The sequence below is a fragment of the Salmo salar genome, chromosome 04, assembly GCF_965601325.2.
Source record: "Salmo salar chromosome 04, fSalSal1, whole genome shotgun sequence".
Classification (NCBI taxonomy): Eukaryota; Metazoa; Chordata; class Actinopteri; order Salmoniformes; family Salmonidae; genus Salmo; species Salmo salar.
Genome location: NC_138294.1, coordinates 62466607 through 62490211, shown reverse-complemented (window position 1 = coordinate 62490211; position 23605 = coordinate 62466607). Strand labels below are relative to the sequence as shown.

The 23605-nt window shown below is 42.6% G+C and overlaps 1 protein-coding gene across 4 annotated transcripts in view; it reads right to left on the bottom strand.

The window, feature by feature from the left end:
- Positions 1–23605, bottom strand: part of abr (ABR activator of RhoGEF and GTPase) — a 233561-nt gene that overhangs the window by 90007 nt on the left and 119949 nt on the right. For all 4 annotated transcript variants that reach the window (XM_045717124.2, XM_045717125.2, XM_045717126.2 and 1 more), the window contains 7 exons: positions 19910–19962; positions 16924–17064; positions 15840–15961; positions 12072–12240; positions 9900–10022; positions 6167–6242; positions 3028–3132 (listed from right to left, as the gene is read on the bottom strand). In XM_045717124.2, coding sequence (XP_045573080.2) covers positions 3028–3132; positions 6167–6242; positions 9900–10022; positions 12072–12240; positions 15840–15961; positions 16924–17064; positions 19910–19962 — 789 coding nt within the window. The remainder of the gene's footprint in view (positions 1–3027; positions 3133–6166; positions 6243–9899; positions 10023–12071; positions 12241–15839; positions 15962–16923; positions 17065–19909; positions 19963–23605) is intronic.

Genomic DNA, 23605 nt, shown 5'->3' with positions numbered 1-23605 from the left:
ATAGAATTGATTTCAATTGACTGATTTCCTTATATGAACTGTAAAACCTTTGAAATTGTTGCACGTTACGTTTATATTTTGGTTCAGTATACATCATTGGCTGAAACTGAAGCAGGCCTTTTGGAGATCCCCGCAGGCCCACCGGGTCACGCTCTGGACAGGTACTGAGCCCTGTACAAACAATATGTCACGTGTATGAATGGTGCTATGGACTGTATGTGAACAGTCACAGACAGGTCATGCCACCAAGAGAGAGGGAGAATGCAGAGAAGATCTAGACTGTAATCTTTCATTTCCCCCATCCATTTTTCATTATCAGACAAGTTATTCTGTCCATCTTAAGCACAACTAAAAGACTCACTAAAGGAGAGGATAGCAATAACCTGTCAATGTGTATTCCTATATCCCCGTAATGGATAAGGTTAGGATCAGAGTTCTAGTAACCAGAGACTAGATCTGTGGTTAGTTGCTTCTACCTGGTCCCTGTAATGGCCTGTGTGTTGCGTCAGAAAGAGCCATGGGAACTAGGGGGTCACATTCCTCCTCCAGCTGGTCTTTATTTCACCCCCTCCGCTACTTCTTACATTTCATAGCATGGTCTGCCAATGAACCGGAGCCGGAGTCTTTGCCACACTGTGCTGTAAAGTGACTATAAAGGAGAAAGAATGTAAACCTTTGCTTTGCTTAATGACATTTTAGAACCCCTCTAAACTGGAGAGAACAGACGTGTTTGATGTCAGTATGAAGGGAGTTGCTTTGACAAACTGACTGTAAGCAATCAGGAATGCTCAGTGCAAGCCAGGAGCTGTACTTCAGGTCAACATAAGGAAAACAGTTTTTGAAATGCAACATGTAAAGTGTTGGCTTATTTCCCACAAATTTTGTTTACATCCGTTAGTGATCATTTTTTCTTTGCCAAGATAATATATCCACCTGACAGGTGTGGCATATCAAGAAGCTGATTAAACAGCATGATCATTACACAGGTGCACCTTGTGCTGGGGACAATAAAAGGCCACTCAAATGTGCAGTTTTGTCACACAACACAATACCACAGATGTCTCAAGTTTTGAGGGACTGTGCAATTGGCCTGCTGACTGCAGTAATGTCCACCAGAGCTGTTGCCAGTGAATTGAATGTTCATTTCTGTACCATAAGCCAACTCCAACGTTGTTTTAGAGAATTTGGCAGTACGTCCAACCGGCCTCACAACCACAGACCACGTGTAACCATGCCAGCCCAGGACCTCCACATCCGGCTTGTTTACCTGCAGGATCGTCAGACCAGCCACCCGGACAGCTGATGAAAGTGTAGGTTTGCACAAACAAATCATTTTTGCACAAACTGTCTCAGGAAAGCTCATCTGCGTGCTCGTCATCCTCACCAGGGTCTTGACCTGATTGCAGTTTGGCTTCGTAACTGACTTCAGTGGGAAAATGCTCACCTTTGATGGCCACTGGCACGCTGGAGAAGTGTCCTCTTCATGAATGAATCCCAGTTTCAACTGTACCGGGCAGATTGCTGATGTCAACATTGTGAACAGAGTGCCCCATGGTGGCGGTGGGGTTATGGTATGGGCAGGCATAAGCTACGAACAGCAAACACAATTGCATTTTATCGATGGCAATTTGAATGCACAGAGATACCGAGATGAGATCCTCAGGGCCATTGTCGTGCCATTCATCTGCCGCCATCCCCTCTTGTTTTAGCATGATAATGCACGACCCAATGTCGCAAGGATCTGTACACAATTCCTGGAAGCTGAAAATGTCGCAAGGATCTGTACACAATTCCTGGAAGCTGAAAATGTCCCAGTTCTTCCATGGCCTGCTTACTCACCAGACATGTCACCCATTGGATATGTTTGAGATGCTCTAGATCGATGTGTACAACAGCGTGTTCCAGTTCCCGCCAATATCCAGGAACCTCACACAGCCATTGAAGAGGAGTGGGACAACATTGCACGGGCCACAATCAACAGCCTGATCAAATCTATGCAAAGGAGATGAATCGCGCTACATGAGGCAAATGATGTTCACACCAGATGCGGACTGGTTTTCTGATCCAAGCACCTACCTTATTTATTAAGGTATCTGTGACCGACAGATGCATATCTGTATTCCCAGTCATGTGAATTACATAGATTAGGGCCTAATTAATTACTTATTTCAATTGACTGATTTCCTTACATGAACTGTAATTCAGTAAAATCATTGAAACTGTTGCATTTATATTTTTGTTCCGAGTATATCGCTGTTTGTAATCAAGGTTTTAAAATGCTGTGGCCTGACTCAGAAAATCTATACGTAACTTGTAAATATTGGAACCAATTTAGATTTAGACTACATGATATCCAACTTAGTACACGAAGTCTAGCAGAAACCTAGCAAGATATCCTTCAGTGTAAGCAAAGCCACATTAGAAACACCATTGCCTTGCAAGAAAACATGTTTCTCTTTTGAGAGAGGCTACCTGGGGCGGCATGTAGGCAGGTAGCCTAGTGGTTAGAGCGTTGGACTAGTAACCGGAAGGTTGCAAGATCGAATCCCCGAGCTGACAAGGTAAAAATCTGTCGTTCTGCCCCTGAACAAGGCAGTTAACCCACTGTCCCTAGGCCGTCATTGAAAATAAGAGTTTGTTCTTAACTCGCTTGCCTAGTTAAATAAAGGTAAAATAAATACAAATAAATAAAGTACAGTTATTTCATCTCTAAGGTCTGTAGAAGAAAACCATGAAAACACACAGTCAGATGTGAATAGAATAGTGCTGTGGTATAACAGTGTGTGTTATTTGTGGCACATAGTGTTTATGAAGACTTTATGAATGGTTTCTAGTTCGTTAAATGTGGGTCTGTATCTCCTGCAGCTGCGTGTGTAAGCTGAGTGTCTCCCTGCCATTTCCTGTCCCCCAGTGCATCCTGGGACCTCACAGTGGGGCTGCCAGATGGCTTTAATGTCACCCCAATCCAAACATCCCATCTGAGGAAGTAGAAAGGAAAATGTGTGTATGCGAGTGTGTGTGTCCTACCATCTTTATTACTGGTGACAGGGATGTTGTGGACGGTTCGGAGTTTGCAGCAGGAGCTGGTGAGGACCTGTAGCTCTACAGAGCTCAACTGACACGTCTGCAGATCTGAAGACAAACACAGAAACACATGGTCAATAAACCTGAACATAAAGCCAGGCTATAGGTTGTACAATGTGAATCCATGGTAGAGTTGAAAACACAGTGGTAAGAAGCCAATATCAACATCTGCTCACTCTCAAATTGTATTGGTCACATACACATATTTAGCAGATGTTATTGGTCCATACACATATTTAGCAGATGTTATTGGTCACATATTTAGCAGATGTTATTGGTCACATATTTAGCAGATGTTATTGGTCCCATATTTAGCAGATGTTATTGGTCCCATACACATATTTAGCAGATGTTATTGGTCACATACACATATTTAGCAGATGTTATTGGTCCATATACATACGTAGCAGATGTTATTGGTCGCACACACATATTTAGCAGATGTTATTGGTCACACACATATTTAGCAGATGTTATTGGTCACATACACATATTTAGCAGATGTTATTGGTCACATATTTAGCAGATGTTATTGGTCACATACTTAGCAGATGTTATTGGTCACATACACATATTTAGCAGATGTTATTGGTCACACACATATTTAGCAGATGTTATTGGTCACACACATATTTAGCAGATGTTATTGGTCACACACATATTTAGCAGATGTTATTGGTCACATACACATATTTAGTAGATGTTATTGGTCACATATTTAGCAGATGTTATTGGTCACATACACATATTTAGCAGATGTTATTGGTCGCATACACATATTTAGTAGATGTTATTGGTCCATACACATATTTAGCAGATGTTATTGGTCCATACACATATTTAGCAGATGTTATTGGTCGCATACGCAGCAGATGTTATTGGTCACATACACATATTTAGTAGATGTTATTGGTCCATACACATATTTAGCAGATGTTATTGGTCCATACACATATTTAGCAGATGTTATTGGTCGCATACGCAGCAGATGTTATTGGTCACATACACATATTTAGCAGATGTTATTGGTCCATACACATATTTAGCAGATGTTATTGGTCACATACACATATTTAGCAGATGTTATTGGTCACATACACATACTTAGCAGTTGTTATTGGTCACATACACATACTTAGCAGATGTTATTGGTCACATACACATACTTAGCAGATGTTATTGGTCACATACACATATTTAGCAGATGTTATTGGTCACATACTTAGCAGATGTTATGGTCACATACGTAGCAGATGTTATTGGTCCCATACACATATTTAGCAGATGTTATTGGTCACATACACATATTTAGCAGATGTTATTGGTCACATATTTAGCAGATGTTATTGGTCACATACACATATTTAGCAGATGTTATTGGTCACATACACATATTTAGCAGATGTTATTGGTCACATACACATATTTAGCAGATGTTATTGGTCACATACACATATTTAGCAGATGTTATTGGTCACATACACATATTTAGCAGATGTTATTGGTCGCATACACATATTTAGCAGATGTTATTGGTCACACACATATTTAGCAGATGTTATTGGTCCCATACACATATTTAGCAGATGTTATTGGTCCCATACACATATTTAGCAGATGTTATTGGTCACATACACATACTTAGCAGATGTTATTGGTCACATACACATATATAGCAGATGTTATTGGTCGCACACACATATTTAGCAGATGTTATTGGTCGCACACACATATTTAGCAGATGTTATTGGTCGCATACACATATTTAGCAGATGTTATTGGTCACATACACATATTTAGCAGATGTTATTGGTCGCATACACATATTTAGCAGATGTTATTGGTCACATACTTAGCAGATGTTATTGGTCACATACTTAGCAGATGTTATTGGTCACATACTTAGCAGATGTTATTGGTCACATACTTAGCAGATGTTATTGGTCACATATTTAGCAGATGTTATTGGTCACATACACATATTTAGCAGATGTTATTGGTCACATACACATATTTAGCAGATGTTATTGGTCACATACACATATTTAGCAGATGTTATTGGTCACATACACATATTTAGCAGATGTTATTGGTCACATACACATATTTAGCAGATGTTATTGGTCGCATACACATATTTAGCAGATGTTATTGGTCGCATACACATATTTAGCAGATGTTATTGGTCACACACATATTTAGCAGATGTTATTGGTCACATACACACATTTAGCAGATGTTATTGGTCACATACACATATTTAGCAGATGTTATTGGTCACATACACATATTTAGCAGATGTTATTGGTCGCTTACACATATTTAGCAGATGTTATTGGTCACATACACATATTTAGCAGATGTTATTGGTCACATACACATATTTAGCAGATGTTATTGGTCACATACACATATTTAGCAGATGTTATTGGTCGCATACACATATTTAGCAGATGTTATTGGTCACATACACATACGTAGCAGATGTTATTGGTCACATACGCAGCAGATGTTATTGGTCACATACACATACGTAGCAGATGTTATTGGTCACATACACATACGTAGCAGATGTTATTGGTCACATACGCAGCAGATGTTATTGGTCACATACACATATTTAGCAGATGTTATTGGTCACATACACATACGTAGCAGATGTTATTGGTCACATACACACGCAATAACATCTGCTAAATATGTGTAACGAAATGCTTATGTTCCTAGCTACAAAAGTGCAGTAATATCTAACAATACAAAACATTACAAACAAATCTAAAAGTAAAATAATGGAATTAAGAAGTATAGAAATATTAGGACAAGCAATGTCGGAGTCCAGAGTATAAATATGTGATGGGATGTATAGCCATTATGGACAGTATGTGGATAGAATATGTAGTATATCTGAATAATATGTAGTATATCTGAAGAATGCCTAAGATAAAATAGTATGTACAGCAATAGCTGAATAGGATGGCCTTGACTAGAATACAGTATATACATAAGAAATGGGTAGAACAGTGTGTAAACGTTATTAAAGTGACCAGTATTCCATGTCTATGTACATAGACTCCTCCTGTACCTTTCTTCTGTAGTTTTTGGATGCTCTCCCTCCACTCTGACCTCTCATAGTCTGAAGACAGGAGGAACAGGTAGCTCTGAGGATAAAATGGGGGAAACTTTCAGGAAAAAGTGGAAATCACATTTTATAGGACAACCGCTCCCTCCAGTGGTGGAAAAATAACAGTACATCAATATTGCAATCATGGACATAGCTGCTAACCCTAACCACAGATTTAGAGTAGAGGTCGACCGATTATGATTTTTCAAAGCCGATACCGATTATTGGAGGACCAAAAAAAACTGCTTCCGATTAATCGGCTGATTTTAATATATATATTTGTAATGAAGACAATTACAACAATACTGAATGAACACTTTGATTTTAACTTAATATAATATATAAATAAAATCAATTTAGTCTCAAATAAATAATGAAATATGTTCAATTTGGTTTAAATAATGCAAAAACACTGTGTTGGAGAAGAAAGTAAAAGTGCAATATGTGCCATGTAAGAAAGCTAACGTTTAAGTTCCTTGCTCAGAAATCGGCCCAAATTAATTGGCCATTCCGATTAATCGGTCGACCTCTAGTTTAGAGCCAGATTATCCAACCTCAAACATAAGCATCAACCCTTTACATTCACGGGAACTGACTCTGCATGGATAGGGCTAAACGGAAATGTTTCTTACAGAAGAAATATGAAAAACAAATGCATAACGATGGTACCAGTTGAAAGGGAACGGTTTGGAGATTATGGGAAAAATATTAGACCAAAGGTGAGTACACCTGACACAAGACTGAATCCAAACATTACACTGTTGATTTTATGTACATTTTACATTTACGCCACATTTTGTTGATAACGGAAATACTCTGGATACATTCAGTAACATGATAAGACCATTCCTGGACAATGGTCCATTATAAATCACAATCTGGGTCAGGTGGGCATGATCTGAAAGCTTGTTCTATTGCCAACATGACTAGCTAAGTTATACAATACAATATTACAGTGTTAGGCTTTCCCAATGCAACTCAGGGAAACAGATCATTTTGGTGCTCATAGAAAGGAGTCATGATTGCATTCAGGTGCTTGTGCAGCAGCGAATTTTCTTCACAATAAATAAACAAAGGCTCATTCTGTTCAGAACAACCCAGGGTATAACGTCATGTCATCTTGTAACTGTACAGCAAACAGAGTGATCATAAACGCACCATCCTGGACTTATGGCAACTCAACAACCATCGTTGAGTCCACAGATTTCTGATGCTATTGCATCGCATGCGGTCAGATTCAAGTCGGCCAAACTAATTGTTCACCACAGTAGACCTCAAGGATGCTTATTTCCACGTCGGCGTTTATCAATGGCTCTACCATTGTTTGGACAAAGCCATACAGTGGTCGAGGATTGCTGTCTCCCCTGGGTGCCCATGCACATTCCACTACAACATTGGTTCCCAAACTTGTTATAGTCCCGTACCCCTTCAAACATTCAACCTCCAGCTGCGTACCCCCTCTAGCACCAGGGTCAGCACACTCTCAAATGTTGTTTTTTGCCATCGTTGTAACCCTGCCACACACACTATACGATACATTTATTAAACATAAGAATGAGTGTGAGTTTCTGTCCCAACCTGGCTCGTGAGAAGTGACAAAGAACTCTTATAGGACATGGGGACATATAATAATAATTATCAATAATTTAGCCCTTTATTTAGCCATCTCACATATAAAACTTTATTTGTTCATCAAAAATTGTGAATAATTCACCACAGGTTAATGAGAAGGGTGTGCTTGAAAGGATGCACATAACTCTGCAATGTTGGGTTGTATTGGAGAGATTCTCAGTCTTAAATCATTTTCAACACACAGTCTGTGCCTGTATTTAGTTTTCATGCTAGTGAGGGCCAAGAATCCACTCTCACATAGGTACGTGGTTGCAAAGGGCATCAGTGTCTTAACAGCGCGATTTGCCAAGGCAGGATACTCTGAGCGCAGCCCAATCCAGAAATCTGGCAGTGGCTTCTGATTAAATTTCCACAGAACCTTGAGTTCATTTGCACACAAAAAAAATCATACAATGATGGAAAGACCTGTGTGTTGTCCTTGTTAATGCAGACAGAGAAAAGCTCCAACTTCTTAGTCATAGGCTCAGTTTCGTCCCGCACATTGAATATAGTTGCGTAGAGTCCCTGTAATCTTAGATTCAGATCATTCAGGCGAGAAAAAACACATCTGTTGACTCATCCAGCTGTAATGCATAGAATTCACTGGCTTGTATGCGAAGCAGTAATTGTTTCAAAACATCTCCTGCCATGTCACTGACGCGTCGTGAAACAGTGTTGTTTGATGAAGTAATTGTCTGTATAGTTTTTTGGGCCTTTCCCCCCAGTATTGTCTCAGCCATACCCACAGCAGCAGGAAGAATTAAGTCCTTCACAATAGTATGGGGCTTGCCTGTCCTAGCCACTCAGTAGCTCACCATGTAAGACGCTTCTAGCCCCTTCTTATTAATGGTATCTGTTGCTTTTATACATGTCTTACTACTCGAAAGTCGTCTTTATTCTTGCTCAAAAAACTCCTGTGGCTTATTTTTCAAATTGTCATCTTTCGTTTCTAAATGTCTGCATAAGAGTGAAGGTTTCCCGCAAAAGAGTAACGGTTAATGTGATTGGATGTTAATTATTTGACTAGGCTACCTGTATTTGACATTGTGTTGTTATTTTGCTGAACACTAGGTGGTTTCATTTTATTTTTGGTAGTGAAATGAGGCTACTCAGGCAAGAAAAAAACCTCACCCAAAAAAACCTCTATAAATGGACTGTTAGAAAATGTAAAGAAATGTGAATCCCATTTTATTAGATTAGCCCCGATGGCAGTGCGTGCCTCAGTTTGGGACTAGCTGCACTAGAGGAATTGCCATGTCATGGGCACTGTACAGAGCATCTCTGTCTTGAAGAATTGTACGGCGGCTAGTTTGTCTTCCCCTCACTCCTTTGTGAGGTTCTATCTCCTGGATCCTACTGCACCCTCCCCAGCGCACCCTGGAGCTGAGTAGGCTGGATCAGGTAGATTACCATGTACCACAACAGGCTTCTCAGGAAACAAGCTATTGGCAATCAGGGTGTTTTGCAAGTGTCCCATAGTGAGATGTCGAACCGAGTCGACTGAAAGAGAACTTTGGTGTGACAGTATGTAACCCTGATTCTCTGTAGGAGACATCTCACCAGACTTGTGTAAGAGGTAGTTCTTAGAATGGTTTCCTCAGAGTAGTGCAGGTTGTTATATAGATGTGCATGCCATACACCAATAAAGCTCTGATTGGCCTGTTAGGCATGATTGAATAAGGCTTCAACCAATGACTTGCAAAAGAGGGCGTGTCCCATAGTGAGACGTCGCACTCATCTCTTTCAGAGGACCGGGGTTACATAACGTAACCTAAAGTTTCCAACAGGCCAATATTCTACATACTTTAGCTCAGAAAACATGGTAATTAACTACAATGCCCATAATCCATTGCACACCTACTTGTCCGATCTGGGTATCCACGGAAACAGAGAGCAGTTGCTTCACGAGCTATCTCTACCTGAAAAAACATGCTGTAAGTCAGGGATGGGCAACTGTTGGCCCTTTTGAAAGCCCTCGAAACAAAACATTTTTTTTGATAATCTAACCAAAACGACCTCAAAAAGCACTAATCGCTCAAAATAGATCTGATCCAGGGCCAGTGTTTAGGCAGCAGTAGTTTACCTTGCCGTGTTTGTTGTGGATGCGGAAGGGGATGGTGGGCGAGTGTAACAGCAGCCAGGACTCCTGCTCATTCATCTTCTTCCTCAGACGCTCCACGTTACGACTCTGGCCCTTCAGCGCTTTCTACACACACAGAAACAAAACAGGACAATCGGTTTTTTTACCTAAACATGAAAACTCCATCAGGTAGAATTCATAGCAAGCAGTGCCCTGGAATGACATTCACTCATGGGATGATATGCCAAAAATAACTAACTGAAAGTCACACCTCCAATAAGCCACGAATATGAGTGTATTGAGGCATATGTCACTGTGCATCTATGGCTATATGCACCATGCCACTGCCTACTTCATTTGTTCATTTAGCAAACAAGACAGCTCATAATCAGTGCCTTTATCACAGTCAACACACCTATATCTTGGCAGCGATTACAGCCTCAAGTCTTCTTGGGTTTGACGCTAAAAGCTTGGCACACCTGTATTTTGGGAGTTTCTCCCATTCTTCTCTGCAGATCCTCTCAAGCTTTGTCAGGTTGAATGGGGAGCATCGCTGCACAGCTATTTTCAAGTCTCTCCAGAGATGTTCGATCGGGTTCAAGTCCAGGCTCTGGCTGGGCCACTCAAGGACATTCAGAGACTCCTGCATTGTCTTGGCTGTGTGCCTTTCGTTGTTTTCCTGTTGGAAGGTGAACCTTCGCCCCAGTCTGATGTCCCGAGCGCTCTGGAGTAGGTTTTCATCAAGGATCTCTCTACTTTCCTATTTCACCGTTCATCTTTTGCTCGATCGTGACTTGTCTCCCAGTCCCTGCCTCTGAAAAACATCCCCACCGCATGATGCTGCTACCACAATGATTCACCGTAGGGATGGTGCCAGGTTTCCTCCAGACGTGATGCATGGCATTCAGGCCAAAGAGTTCAATCTTGGTTTCATCAACCAGAGAATCTTGTTTCATGTCTGAGTCTTTAGGTGCCTTTTGGCAAACTCCAAGCAGGCGTCATGTGCCTTTTACTGAGGAGTGGTTTCCGTCTGGCCACTCTACCCTAAAGGCCTGATTAGTGGAGTGCTGGAGAGATGGTTGTCCTTCTGGAAGGTTCTCCCATCTCCACAGAGGAACTCTGGAGATCTGTCAGAGTGACCATCCGGTTCTTGGTCACCTCTCTGACCAAGGCCCTTCTACCCCGATTGCTCAGTTTGGTTGTGTGGCCAGCTCTAGGAAGAGTCTTGGTGGTTCCAAACTTCTTCCATTTAAGAATACTGGAGGCCACTGTGTTCTTGAGGGACCTTCAATGCTGCAGAAACGTTTTGGTACCCTTCCCCAGACTTGCGCCTCGACACAATCCTGTCTCGGAGCTCTACGCACAATTCCTACGATCTCATGGGTTGGTTTTTGCTCTGACATGCACTGTCAACTGTGGGACCTTTTTATAGACAGGTGTGTGCCTTTCCAAATCATGTCCAATCAATTTAATTTAACACAGGTGGTCTGCTAACAAGTTGAAGAAACATCTCAAGGATGATCAATGGAAACAGGATGCACCTGAGCTCAATTTCGAGTCTCATAGCAAAGGGTCTGAATACTTATGTAAATAAGGTATGTTTTTTATTTTAATAATATAACCTGTTTTCGCTTTGTCATTATGGGGTATTGTGTCCAAAATGTTTAATCCATTTTAGAATAAGGCTGTAACGTAACAAAATGTGGAAAAATTCAGAATACTTCGCGAACGCGCTGTACATACAGTAAACTGCTGACTCCGTCTAGATGATCCTTCTCTTTTAGTGGGTGTGGCTCAGACACGAAGATCTCTAGTCCCCGGCTGACCTCTCTGAGGGAAACCGACCTCTCTGAGGGAAACCGACCTCTCTGAGGGAAACAGTGAGGGGAACTTCTCCAATACTATAACAGTAGTGTGATGAGACCAGAGGAACCCAGCCTTAATCAGTGTCCTACTGGAAGAGGGGGTCTGGTCTTAAGAGACTGGAGCCCTGACCATGACCTGACACAGTGGGAGGCAGAGGAAGGGCCGCATCACCGCCATTTTGGATTCGTTTTGGATCAATGAAGAACTATTAGGTTTAGTTTAAATAAGTATCTTCTTAAAGACTTACCTGGATAAATAGAAAGAAACAAAAAATAACAAACAAACGGACAAAACATACATAATAATCACCTTCTCCTTCTGGATGTCACTCTTGATGACTGAGATCTTGATCTTTATTTCCTCTATCTCGTGTTCTGGCAGCACCTGGATGTGGGGAAGGACGTCCGAGTCATCCAGCAACTGGAAGGTCAGGTCTGCCAGGGGGATGTACCACTTACACTCATACTGCTGGTGTCTCCTAGAGAGCGAGAGAGAAAGAGAGTGAGAGAGCGAGAGAGACAAAGAGAGTGAGAGAGCGAAAGAGCGCGAGAGCGAGAGAGAGAGAGCGAAAGAGCGCGAGAGAGAGACAGCGAGAGAGAGACAAAGAGAGCGAGACAAAGAGAGCGAAAGAGCGCGAGAGAGCGACAGTGAGAGAGAGACAAAGAGAGCGAGACAAAGAGAGCGAGCGAGCGAGACAGAGAGCGAGCGAGACAGAGCGCGAGCGAGACAGAGCGCGAGCGAGACAGAGCGCGAGCGAGACAGAGAGCGAGCGAGACAGAGAGCGAGCGAGACAGAGAGCGAGCGAGACAGAGAGCGAGCGAGACAGAGAGCGAGCGAGACAGAGAGCGAGCGAGACAGAGAGCGAGCGAGACAGAGAGCGAGCGAGACAGAGAGCGAGCGAGACAGAGAGCGAGAGAGACAGAGAGCGAGAGAGACAGAGAGCGAGAGAGACAGAGAGCGAGAGAGACAGAGAGCGAGAGAGACAGAGAGCGAGAGAGACAGAGAGCGAGAGAGACAGAGAGCGAGAGAGACAGAGAGCGAGAGAGACAGAGAGCGAGAGAGACAGAGAGCGAGAGAGACAGAGAGCGAGAGAGAGGAGCGAGAGCAGAGAGCGAGACAGAGAGCGAGACAGAGAGCGAGACAGAGAGCGAGACAGAGAGCGAGACAGAGAGAGCGAGACAAAGAGAGAGCGAGACAAAGAGAGAGCGAGACAAAGAGAGAGCGAGACAAAGAGAGAGCGAGACAAAGAGAGAGCGAGACAAAGAGAGAGCGAGACAAAGAGAGAGCGAGACAAAGAGAGAGCGAGACAAAGAGAGAGCGAGACAAAGAGAGAGCGAGACAAAGAGAGAGCGAGACAAAGAGAGAGCGAGACAAAGAGAGAGCGAGACAAAGAGAGAGCGAGACAAAGAGAGAGCGAGACAAAGAGAGAGCGAGACAAAGAGAGAGCGAGACAAAGAGAGAGCGAGCTCAATATCATTAATATCTTTTAGAGGAGCCTGGAGGGACAAAGACAATGAGGAAATAGTGTCATTATATGCATGCCTCCGGATGAGTCACACCATCCAGCCGGTGCCTCGGACCACATTTTTGGATGAATCATAAATTGTCTTTAATAGTGTTAGAGATGTAATGGTGTTGGGAGTATTTGTATTCCCCTTAACGAGCTTTCATTATCATTCCTGAAGCCAGGATCGTACACTCATTAACACAGGAATACATTAAGCCTCCAATTGGTGCAAACCTCATCAAAAATGATGGGATGGGAAATATGACAAAACTACATACCATGTCCTGTTTTAACCCTGAAGTAAAATACAGCACAACAAACAAATAATAGTATGACTTCTCTTTATAGATGAGTCTTTTTATTTGGCTAGTTAAATAACTTGGAGTGTTCAAATCAAAATGTATTTGTCACATGCGCCGAATACAACAAGTGTAGACCTTACTGTGAAATGCTTACTTACAAACCCTTAACCAACAATGCCGTTTTAAGAAAACAGAGTGAAGTGTTTTGGCTGTATTGAACTATATAGGGATGGAGATAGCAAAAACCTCTCTTGTTTTGTCTCTTCATCCCAATATGTACCCTCACTCCCACCCCCTCATTCACCTGCACACATCCCTCCATTTTTCACGAGACCTCCTCTCCTCCTTAATACAGGGTGAGATCCCCTCGTCTCAGTGTAGTCCGTGGTGTTGTACTGTCTTCTCTAAGATAAGTATCTGTATTGATGCACTGTTTAAATCCCCAGCAGTGTTAAGGCTGATCTAGTGTTAATAAACACTCTCTATTACAGACTGAGGTACAGATGATTACAGGGACAAAGACTGGCATTGATGGTGTTGAATAAAATCTACATATCTAATCTCCCCTGTCTGTCCACAGCACTATCAATGTCCCAAATGAGAGTTTCAGAGCCGTAATTTACCATAATCACACATTAATGTACCTCTGGTTCATCTGAATATATTGGGAAAGGGTGGTATATTACTGCTATACAGCAATTATTTAAGAGGAGGAATAGAGCTTTAGAATCAATAGAAACATTATAGAAACATTAATAATCCACAATGACTGAGTGATAGAGGGATTGAACGGTATTAAGGTTTCTCAGTCCAGACCAGAGGACACGTAAGCTGGGTCCCAAATGCTACCCAATTCAATATATTGCACACTACTTTTGACCAGGGCCCATACGGCTCTGGTCAAAAGTAGTGCAGTATACAGGGAATAAATTGCCATTAGGGACACAGAGACAAAAAGCTAAAGCTACAGACAACAGATTGATTTACAGACTGGTGGTAACCTTGACAATGCCAGTTGCCTGTATGTCCTTCACACGGTTAGGTAGCAGGAAGCAACGACTGTCAATCATAATCAACCCTAACCTGCCAAACAATGTTAACCGTGCCGACAGGAAAATGACATAGGGTCATGGTAGGGAATCCTGTAAATGAAACACTTCATCTATGGCCGTGTATGCTGTCATTCCCATCGATTTACACACACACACACACGCACACGCACACGCACACACACACACACACACTTTGCCTCAGGCCCAAACACCAGATTGAGACCAGATTGAAATACACGCCTTGCTGCATGCTATGTATTTCCTAACATCCAGATATCCACTACATCAATTGCTTCATATTCAACATTATACGAGCCATCCATTCACTATTCTGAACCCTTTCTCCACAAGACTACAGCACCAGACCATTCACTATTCTGAACCCTTTCTCCACAAGTCTACAGCACCAGACCATTCACTATTCTGAACCCTTTCTCCATAAGTCTACAGCACCAGACCATTCACTATTCTGAACCCTTTCTCCACAAGTCTACAGCACCAAACTGTCTCCCTATTTATTATGACATCAAAGAACACTTGGGAGTTTCAAAACGGAGGAAATAATAATTGCAGTGAGAGAGAATCCCTTCAGAGCAGGGCTGTTATTCATCCTGATACACTGTTGTCATATTTCATACACTGTTGTCATATTTCATACACTGTTGTCATATTTCATACACTGCCACAGCAGAGCTGACAGGACCCCATAAAACCTGATCAACTCTATTAGAATTCTGTAGGAATACGGGATAAGCTATCAGTCTGCCTCATTTAAGGAGAGCCTATTGGAGAATGTGCCCTGTATCACTAACTACACATCTCTTGCTTTCGCTCCCTCTCTCTTTCTCTCCTATCAAATGGAGCTGTGGTGACTCAGTGGAGAGAGAGGGCTAGAGGATGCAGGAAGACATTGTTATGGGGAGTGTATTCTCTCACAGCCTCTCTCAGTGAGGGGGGAGGGAAGGAGAGGCGGAGGAGAGTCTTAGTGCTAATATGTACGACTTATTCTCTCTCCAGTCACACACACTGGCCTGCAGTGATGGGCTATGGCCTCAACCAGCCGCTCTGCTCACCCCCCCACCCCCCCACCCGTCAACAGAACAAACTGAAAACACTGCCATCAACTCACACTGGAGACCACAGTGTATAATATGCACAGTGAATAGCACAGGGGGCATGTTTCTGCCTGAATGTGCATGAGTATGTGATGACCTACCCTGCAGAGGTCTTCTTCATCTTGGCACAGAGCAGCAGGTCTGTAAAGAGGAAGACGTGACGCAGCTTCCTGGAGCCCTCCGACATCTCCACCAGGAAACCATCCTTCACCAGCTGACGAGCCTACCAGGGAGAGAAACTCCATGACATCACTTCCTGTGGCACGTACTGCACAGGGCAGCTAGCCTAGCTGTAAACATTCACTTCCTGCCCTGGGCCTAGTCTGAGGGATACTGCCTCTCTCACACACACAGTTAAAGAGACAGGATGTACTGTATGAGGTATAGGTCAGAGTTCAGCAATATGAAAGAACAGCACTTGTTGTCTATATTTTCTTGTTGTCTACATTCTCCATGACAGTTGTTTTAAAGCAAGAGAATCATCAGCTAAATAAGCCACTAAGAACTCAAAACACTCCCCCCTTTCCCCCTCTGCATCTGTCCATCTCTAGCGAGCCAACTAGGAAACCTGAAATAAGGCCAAGCTAAACCAGAACTGGAGTAATGGGAAAAGTGTGAGCCAAAATGGGCAGAGACAGTTTTTCATTTCTGGTACCAGAAAGACAATGAATGGAGAACTGACTGGGAGGCTAAAAACTGACTGAATGGAATAGGGATATAGAGAGAGGGAGAGAGAAAAAGGATGGGAGAAAGGAAGGACTTAGCAGGCAGAGACTGTAAAAAGCCTAAACTCAGAGAGAGGAGCATTAAGACGAGAAAAGCAGAATAGAAATGACAGAACAAAGGTAGTGTTAGAAAGAGGGAAATATCAAACAACCCTACAATGCATGCTGTGAGTGAGTGAGTGAGTGAGTGAGTGAGTGAGTGAGTGAGTGAGTGAGTGAGTGAGTGAGTGAGTGAGTGAGTGAGTGAGTGAGTGAGTGAGTGAGTGAGTGAGTGAGTGAGAGAGTAATGAAGAGATTGAGGATGAGGGCAGAAGGAGGAGAGACACTGTCAGTTTCTTTCTGACCCCAAAACACAATTCACAAATAGATTGACACACTTCCCCAAGGTTACAACATGAATTGCTGAAAAGCATTAGATAGTCTGGTACAATGGTGTGTGTGTGAGAGTATGAGACCCCACCTCTCCCTTAGGCGTGGTGATGGCGGTCCTGCGGGGGTCGATCTCTTCATTGATGGAGGACAGGAAGTTCTGGGAGATCCTCAGAGCGTCCTGCAGCAGGGGGAAGTCTGGGTGGTCCTTAGGGGTGTGCTTCAGCAGGTCCTATTATAACACACAGAGAGAGACCATTAGATATTACACACGCCGGGGATATCGCTACACAACTCTCAAATAGTCACAGACCCCAATTTAAAAACATTCAAATGATTGTCTAAGAAGAGTCAATGTGCAGGTGTTTTTAAACCTTTAATAGCAGATCTACTCATCCATTTTGATGAACTGGACGTTTGGCTGGGTTTTCTTTCCTCTAATAAAAGCATATGAGAGTCTCTCCCTGATGGAACAATGGGCGTAACTAACTCTCTGACTTTTAAAGTGCTACCTAATGGCTGAGACAGTCTGCCTCTACAATGCTAATATTTTATTATCTCAGCGGAACTAAAATAGTTTTTTCAGAGGAGCGTGTGAAAGAAAAGCCAACAGGCTGATTTATACCTTGTCAGCACACCTCAGTTCATTTACTGTGACAACCTCTGGAAGGTTGAGCTGATGGTACAGTACATGGCTTTATACGGTATATAAGAGAAAATAATACAGAAACTTTCACCGTCTGTGGCTGTAACACAAATGGTACCATATTCCCTACATACAGTTGAAGTCGGAAGTTAACATAAACTGAGTTTAAATGTATTTGGCTAAGGTGTTTCACAATTCCTGACATTTAATCCTAGTAAAAATTCCCTGTCTTAGGTCAGTTAGGCTCACCACTTTATTTTAAGAATGTGAAATGTCAGAATAATAGTAGAGAGAATGGTTTATTTCAGCTTTTATTTCTTTCATCACATTCCCAGTGGGTCAGAAGTTTACATACAGTCAATTAGTATTTGGCAGCATTGCCTTTAAATTGTTTAACTTGGGTCAAATGTTTTGCATAGCCTTCCACAAGCTTCCCACAATAAGTTGGGTGAATTTTGGCCCATTCCTCCTGACAGAGCTGGTGTAACTGAGTCAGGTTTGTAGGCCTCCTTGCTCAAACACGCTTTTTCAGTTCTGCCCACACATTTTCTATGGGATTGAGGTCAGGGCTTTGTGATGACCACTCCAATACCTTGCCTTTGTTGTCCTTAAGCCATTTTGCCACAACTTTGGAAGTATGCTTGGGGTCATTGTCCATTTGGAAGACCCATTTGCGACCAAGCTTTAACTTCCTGACTGATGTCTTGAGATGTTGCTTCAATATATCCACATAATTTTGCTGCCTCATGATGACATCTATTTTGTGAAGTGCACCAGTCCCTCCTGCAGCAAAGCACCCCCACAACATGATGCTGCCACCCCCGTGCTTCATGGTTGGGATGGTGTTCTTCGGCATGCAAGCCTCCCCCTTTTTCCTCCAAACAGTTCTATTTTTGTTTCATCAGACCAGAGGACATTTCTCCAAAAAGTACTATCTTTGTCCCCATGTGCAGTTGCAAACCGTAGTCTGGCTTTTTTATGGCGGTTTTGAAGCAGTGGCTTCTTCCTTGCTGAGCGGCCTTTCAGGGTATGTCGATATTGGACTCGATTTACTGTGGATATAGATACTTTTGTACCCGTTTCCTCCAGCATCTTCACAAGGTCCTTTGCTGTTGTTCTGGGATTGATTTGCACTTTTTGCACCAAAGTACGTTCATCTCTAGGAGACAGAACGCGTCTCTTTCCTGAGCGGTATGACGGCTGCGTGGTCCCATGGTGTTTATACTTGCGTACTGTTGTTTGTACAGATTAACGTGGTACCTTCAGGCGTTTGGAAATTTCTCCCAAGGATGAACCAGACTTGTGGAGGTCTACAATTATTTTTCTTTTGATTTTCCCATGATGTCACTGAGTTTGAAGGTAGGCCTTGAAATACATCTACAGGTACACCTCCAATTGACTCAAATTATATCAATTACCCTATCAGAAGCTTCTAAAGCCATGACATCATTTCCTGGAATTTTACAAGCTGTTTAAAGGCACAGTCATCTTAGTGTATGTAAACTTCTGACCCACTGGAATTGTAAGACAGTGAATTATAAGTGAAATAATCTGTCTGCAAACAATTGTTGGAAAAATTACTTGTGTCATGCACAAAGTAGATATCCTAACCGACTTGCCAAAACTATAGTTTGTTAACAAGAAATTAGTGGAGTGGTTGAAAAACTAGTTTTAATGAATCCAACCTAAGTGTATGTAAACTTCAGACTTCAGCTGTATATTGCACTATGGGCCCTGGTTAAACCCAATGGGCCCTGGTTAAACCCAATGGGCCCTGGTCAACCCCAATGGGCCCTGGTCAACCCCAATGGGCCCTGGTCAACCCCAATGGGCCCTGGTCAAAAGTGCACTAAATAGAAAACAGGGTGCCATTTGGGATGCAGGCTGTGTGTTTGATTTGCATGATCTGGCCTGACCTTTGTAGGAAACCAGCTGGTGTTTGTTTAGCCATGGTTCCACTAGCGTTATGTAAAACATATTCATGAAATGCACGGGAAGCTAGACTGGAGGAGACATCTCGGCATCTCTGCTTGCTTTGTGGGCGGCTTCCGCTTTCCACTTGGTTGTAGCCCATCAAAGGAGAGTATATTGTTTCTAACAGCATGTCATTTCGATAGACCGTGCAGAGGAAAGGTATAGGCTTGGCAAATGGAATGGAACACTTCCTATAAGCAGCAGAAGGCAGGGTTTGACTTTCCAGGTGGATCCAGAACCTGCATTGTTAAGCCCTTCAGGGCTTTCTAGATAAATTCCTCCCAGCTCCATCACTGTGTTTCTGGTGACAGCACTAACTCTTAATCCCTGATGTGTATCCATCTTGTCCTATCTATTCAATCTAGCTCTACGTTGTGGTCCCCTCTAATCCAATCTTGTCATTTGTCTCTGGGCAGATCAGGAATCCCTCATGGCTGTACCACGTGTGTGTACTCACATGAAGAACCAGTGTGCTTCTGGTCACACGGTCAATCGGCTTGTACAGGAGAGCTGTGGGAAAGGACAAGATGAGGGCACTCAGTTTGGTTTGGCACGCACACAGGCACACACCTACACACAATGCAGAAAAACAGTAAAAAAGCCTATTACATGCTTGGCTGGGCACAAGTTTCCTGCGGTAGGGGGCAGACAATTCTATCATTCACAATCTCAGGTGTCTGCTAACCTGCAGAGACGGACACACACAGACACTAATGTCATTCCCTCTAAGCTCTGTTATTCACTCTCTGCTCAACAAGGTTGTGTTCAGAAACCTTCCCACTCAATCCACATCAGGATGAACTTCCTGACCCGGTCTACATTACTTATTCTCACACCGCTCTTCAAATTATATATCACACACTTGCAGCCCTTTGGCTCAACTTCATTTACATTTACGTCATTTAGCAGACGCTCTTATCCAGAGCGACTTACAAATTGGTGCATTCACCTTATAATATCCAGTGGAACAACCACTTTACAATAGTGCATCTAAAACTTCACACTGATAGACTCTGCTTGGTAACAGGGCTTATGTAATCCCTTGTCGGGTTCTCTCTCTCACACACACACACACACACACACACACACACATTCCAGGATTTTTCTTTCTTTTTACTATTTTCTACATTGTAGAATAATAGTGAAGACATCAAAACTATGAAATAACACATATGGATTCATGTAGTAACCAAAAAAGGTGTTAAACAAATCAAAATATATTTTAGCTTCTTCAAAGTAGTTGACAGCTTTGCACACTCTTGGCATTCTCTCAACCAGCTTCATGAGGAATGCTTTTCCATGATGGAATGTCATTTCTCTGCTTATTTGAGCTGTTCTTGCCATAATACAGACTTGGTCTTTCACCAAATAGGGCTATCTTCTGTATACCACCTGTATACCACCCCTACCTTGTATACCACCCCTGATTTGCTCAAACGCATTAAGAAGGAAATACAATTCACAAATTAACAAGGCACACCTATTAATTGAAATGCATTCCAGGTGACTACCTCATGAAGCTGGTTGAGAGAATGCCAAGAGTCTGCAAAGCTGTCATCAAGACAAAGGGTGGCTACTTTGAAGAATCTCATATATAGTGCTGTTGAAAAGTATTTGCTCCCTTCCTGTTTTTTTTGAACATTTGTCACACTTAAATGTTTCAGATCATCAAACAAATGTTAATATTACACAAAGATAACCCAAGTAAACACAAAATGCAGTTTTTAAGTGATAATAAATCAAATTAGGGGAAAAAAGCTATCCGAACCTTCATGGCCCTACGTGACAAAGTAATTGCCCCCCCCCTTGTTAAATCATGAATTTGTGGTTAATCACATTTTTTGGAAAGCCGAGTTCAATTTCACTAGCCACACCCAGGCCTGATTACTGCCAAACCTGTTGAATCAAGAAATCACTTAAATAGGACCTGTCTGACAAAGTGAAGTAGGACAAAAGACCTCAAAAAGCAAGACATCATGTCGCTATCAAAAGAAATTCAGGAACAGATGAGAAACAAAGTAATTGACATCTATCAGTCTGGAAATGGTTACAAAGCCATTTCTAAAGCTTTGGGACTCCAGCGAACCACGGTGAGAGCCATTATCCACAAATGGAGAAAATTTGGAACAGTGGTGAACCTTCCCAGGAGTTGCCGGCCTACCAAAATTACCCCAAGAGCGCAGCGACGACTCATCCAAGAGGTCACAAAAGAACCCACAACAACATCTAAAGAACTGCAGGCCTCACTTGCCCCAGTTAAGGTCAGTGTTCATGACTCAACCATAAGAAAGAGACTGGGCAAAAATGGCATCCATGGCAGAGTTCCAAGGCAAAAACCACAGCTGATCAAAAAGAACATAAAGGCTCGTCTCACTTTTGGCAAAAAACATCTTCATGATCCCCAAGACTTTTGGGAAAATATTCTGTGGACTGACGAGACAAAAGTTGAACTTTTTGGAAGGTGTGCGTCCCGTTACATCTGGTGTAAAAGTAACACAGCATTTCAGAAAAAGAACATCATACCAGCAGTCCAATATTGTGGTGGTAGTGTGACGGTCTGGGGCTGCTTTGCTGCTTCAGGACCTGGATGACTTGCTGTGATTGATGGAACCATGAATTCTGCTCTCTACCAAAACATCCTGAAGGAGAATGTCCGGCCATCAGTTCATGACCTCAAGCTGAAGCGCACTTGGGTTCTGCAGCAGGACAATGATCCAAAACACACCAGCAAGTCCACCTCTGAATGGCTTAAAAAAAAACAAATTAAGGTTTTGGAGTGGCCTAGTCAAAGTCCGGACTTGAATCCGATTGAGATGCTGTGGCGTGACCTTAAAAAGATGGTTCATGCTCAAAAACCCTCCAATGTGGCTGAATTAAAACAATTCTGCAAAGACGAGTGGGCCAACATTCCTCCACAGCGATGTGAAAGACTCATTGCCAGTTATTGCAGTTGTTGCTGCTGAGGGTGTCACAACCAGTTATTAGGTTTAGGGGGCAACTACCTTTTCATAGGGCCACGAAGGTCCGGATAGCTTTTTCCCTTAATAAATAAAATCACTTAAAAACTGCATTGTGTGTTTACTTGGGTTATCTTTGTGTAATATTTACATTTGTTTGATGATCCGAAACATTTAAGTGTGACAAATGTGCACAAAAATAAGAAATCAGGAATAGGGCAAATACTTTTCACAGCTCTGTATAAAATATATTTTGATTTGTTTAACACTGAACACACTACATGATTCCATGTGTGTTATTTCATAGTTTGTCTTCACTAATATTCTACAATGTAGAAAATAGTCAAATAAAGAAAAAGCCTTGAATGAGTAGGTGTGTCCAAACTTTTGACTGGTACTGTACACACACACACACACACATCTGCTACTACGGAAACTACACAAACTTGTGCACACAATCTCCAAATCACATTTCTATCCTAAACTTCTCTTAAACCTATCTCTGTGTCTTTCTTCTTCCTCTCCTTCTCTCACATCTCAGGAGCCAATCCTGTTACCAACCAGATCTGTGACACTAAGCTGATATCCCAGGAAGCTTTGCAGCAGAGACAGAAAGAGAGATGTGGTGTGACAGACTGGGTGAGAACCGAGAGAGAGATGGAGAAAAAGGTAAACAGGAGAATATGCTAAAAAGACAGAAATCCAAGCCCTTGTTGACATGTTGACTGAACTCCTAAGCTTTGATACTGAGCTGCTTATGATCTCTGACTAACTTACCCCGCCCCCCAAAAAAACTACTCTGTCTGTCTGTCTGTCTGTCTGTCTGTCTGTCTGTCTGTCTGTCTGTCTGTCTGTCTGTCTGTCTGTCTGTCTGTCTGTCTCCGTGTGCGTCTCTCTCTCTCTCCGTGTGCGTCTCTCTCTCTCCGTGTGCGTCTCTCTCTCTCTCCGTGTGCGTCTCTCTCTCTCTCCGTGTGCGTCTCTCTCTCTCTCCGTGTGCGTCTCTCTCTCTCTCCGTGTGCGTCTCTCTCTCTCTCCGTGTGCGTCTCTCTCTCTCTCCGTGTGCGTCTCTCTCCCTGTGCGTCTCTCTCCCTGTGCGTCTCTCTCCCTGTCCGTCTCTCTCCCTGTGTGTGTGTCCATCTCTCTCTCTGTGTGTGTGTCCATCTCTCTCTCTGTGTGTGTGTCCGTCTCTCTCTCTG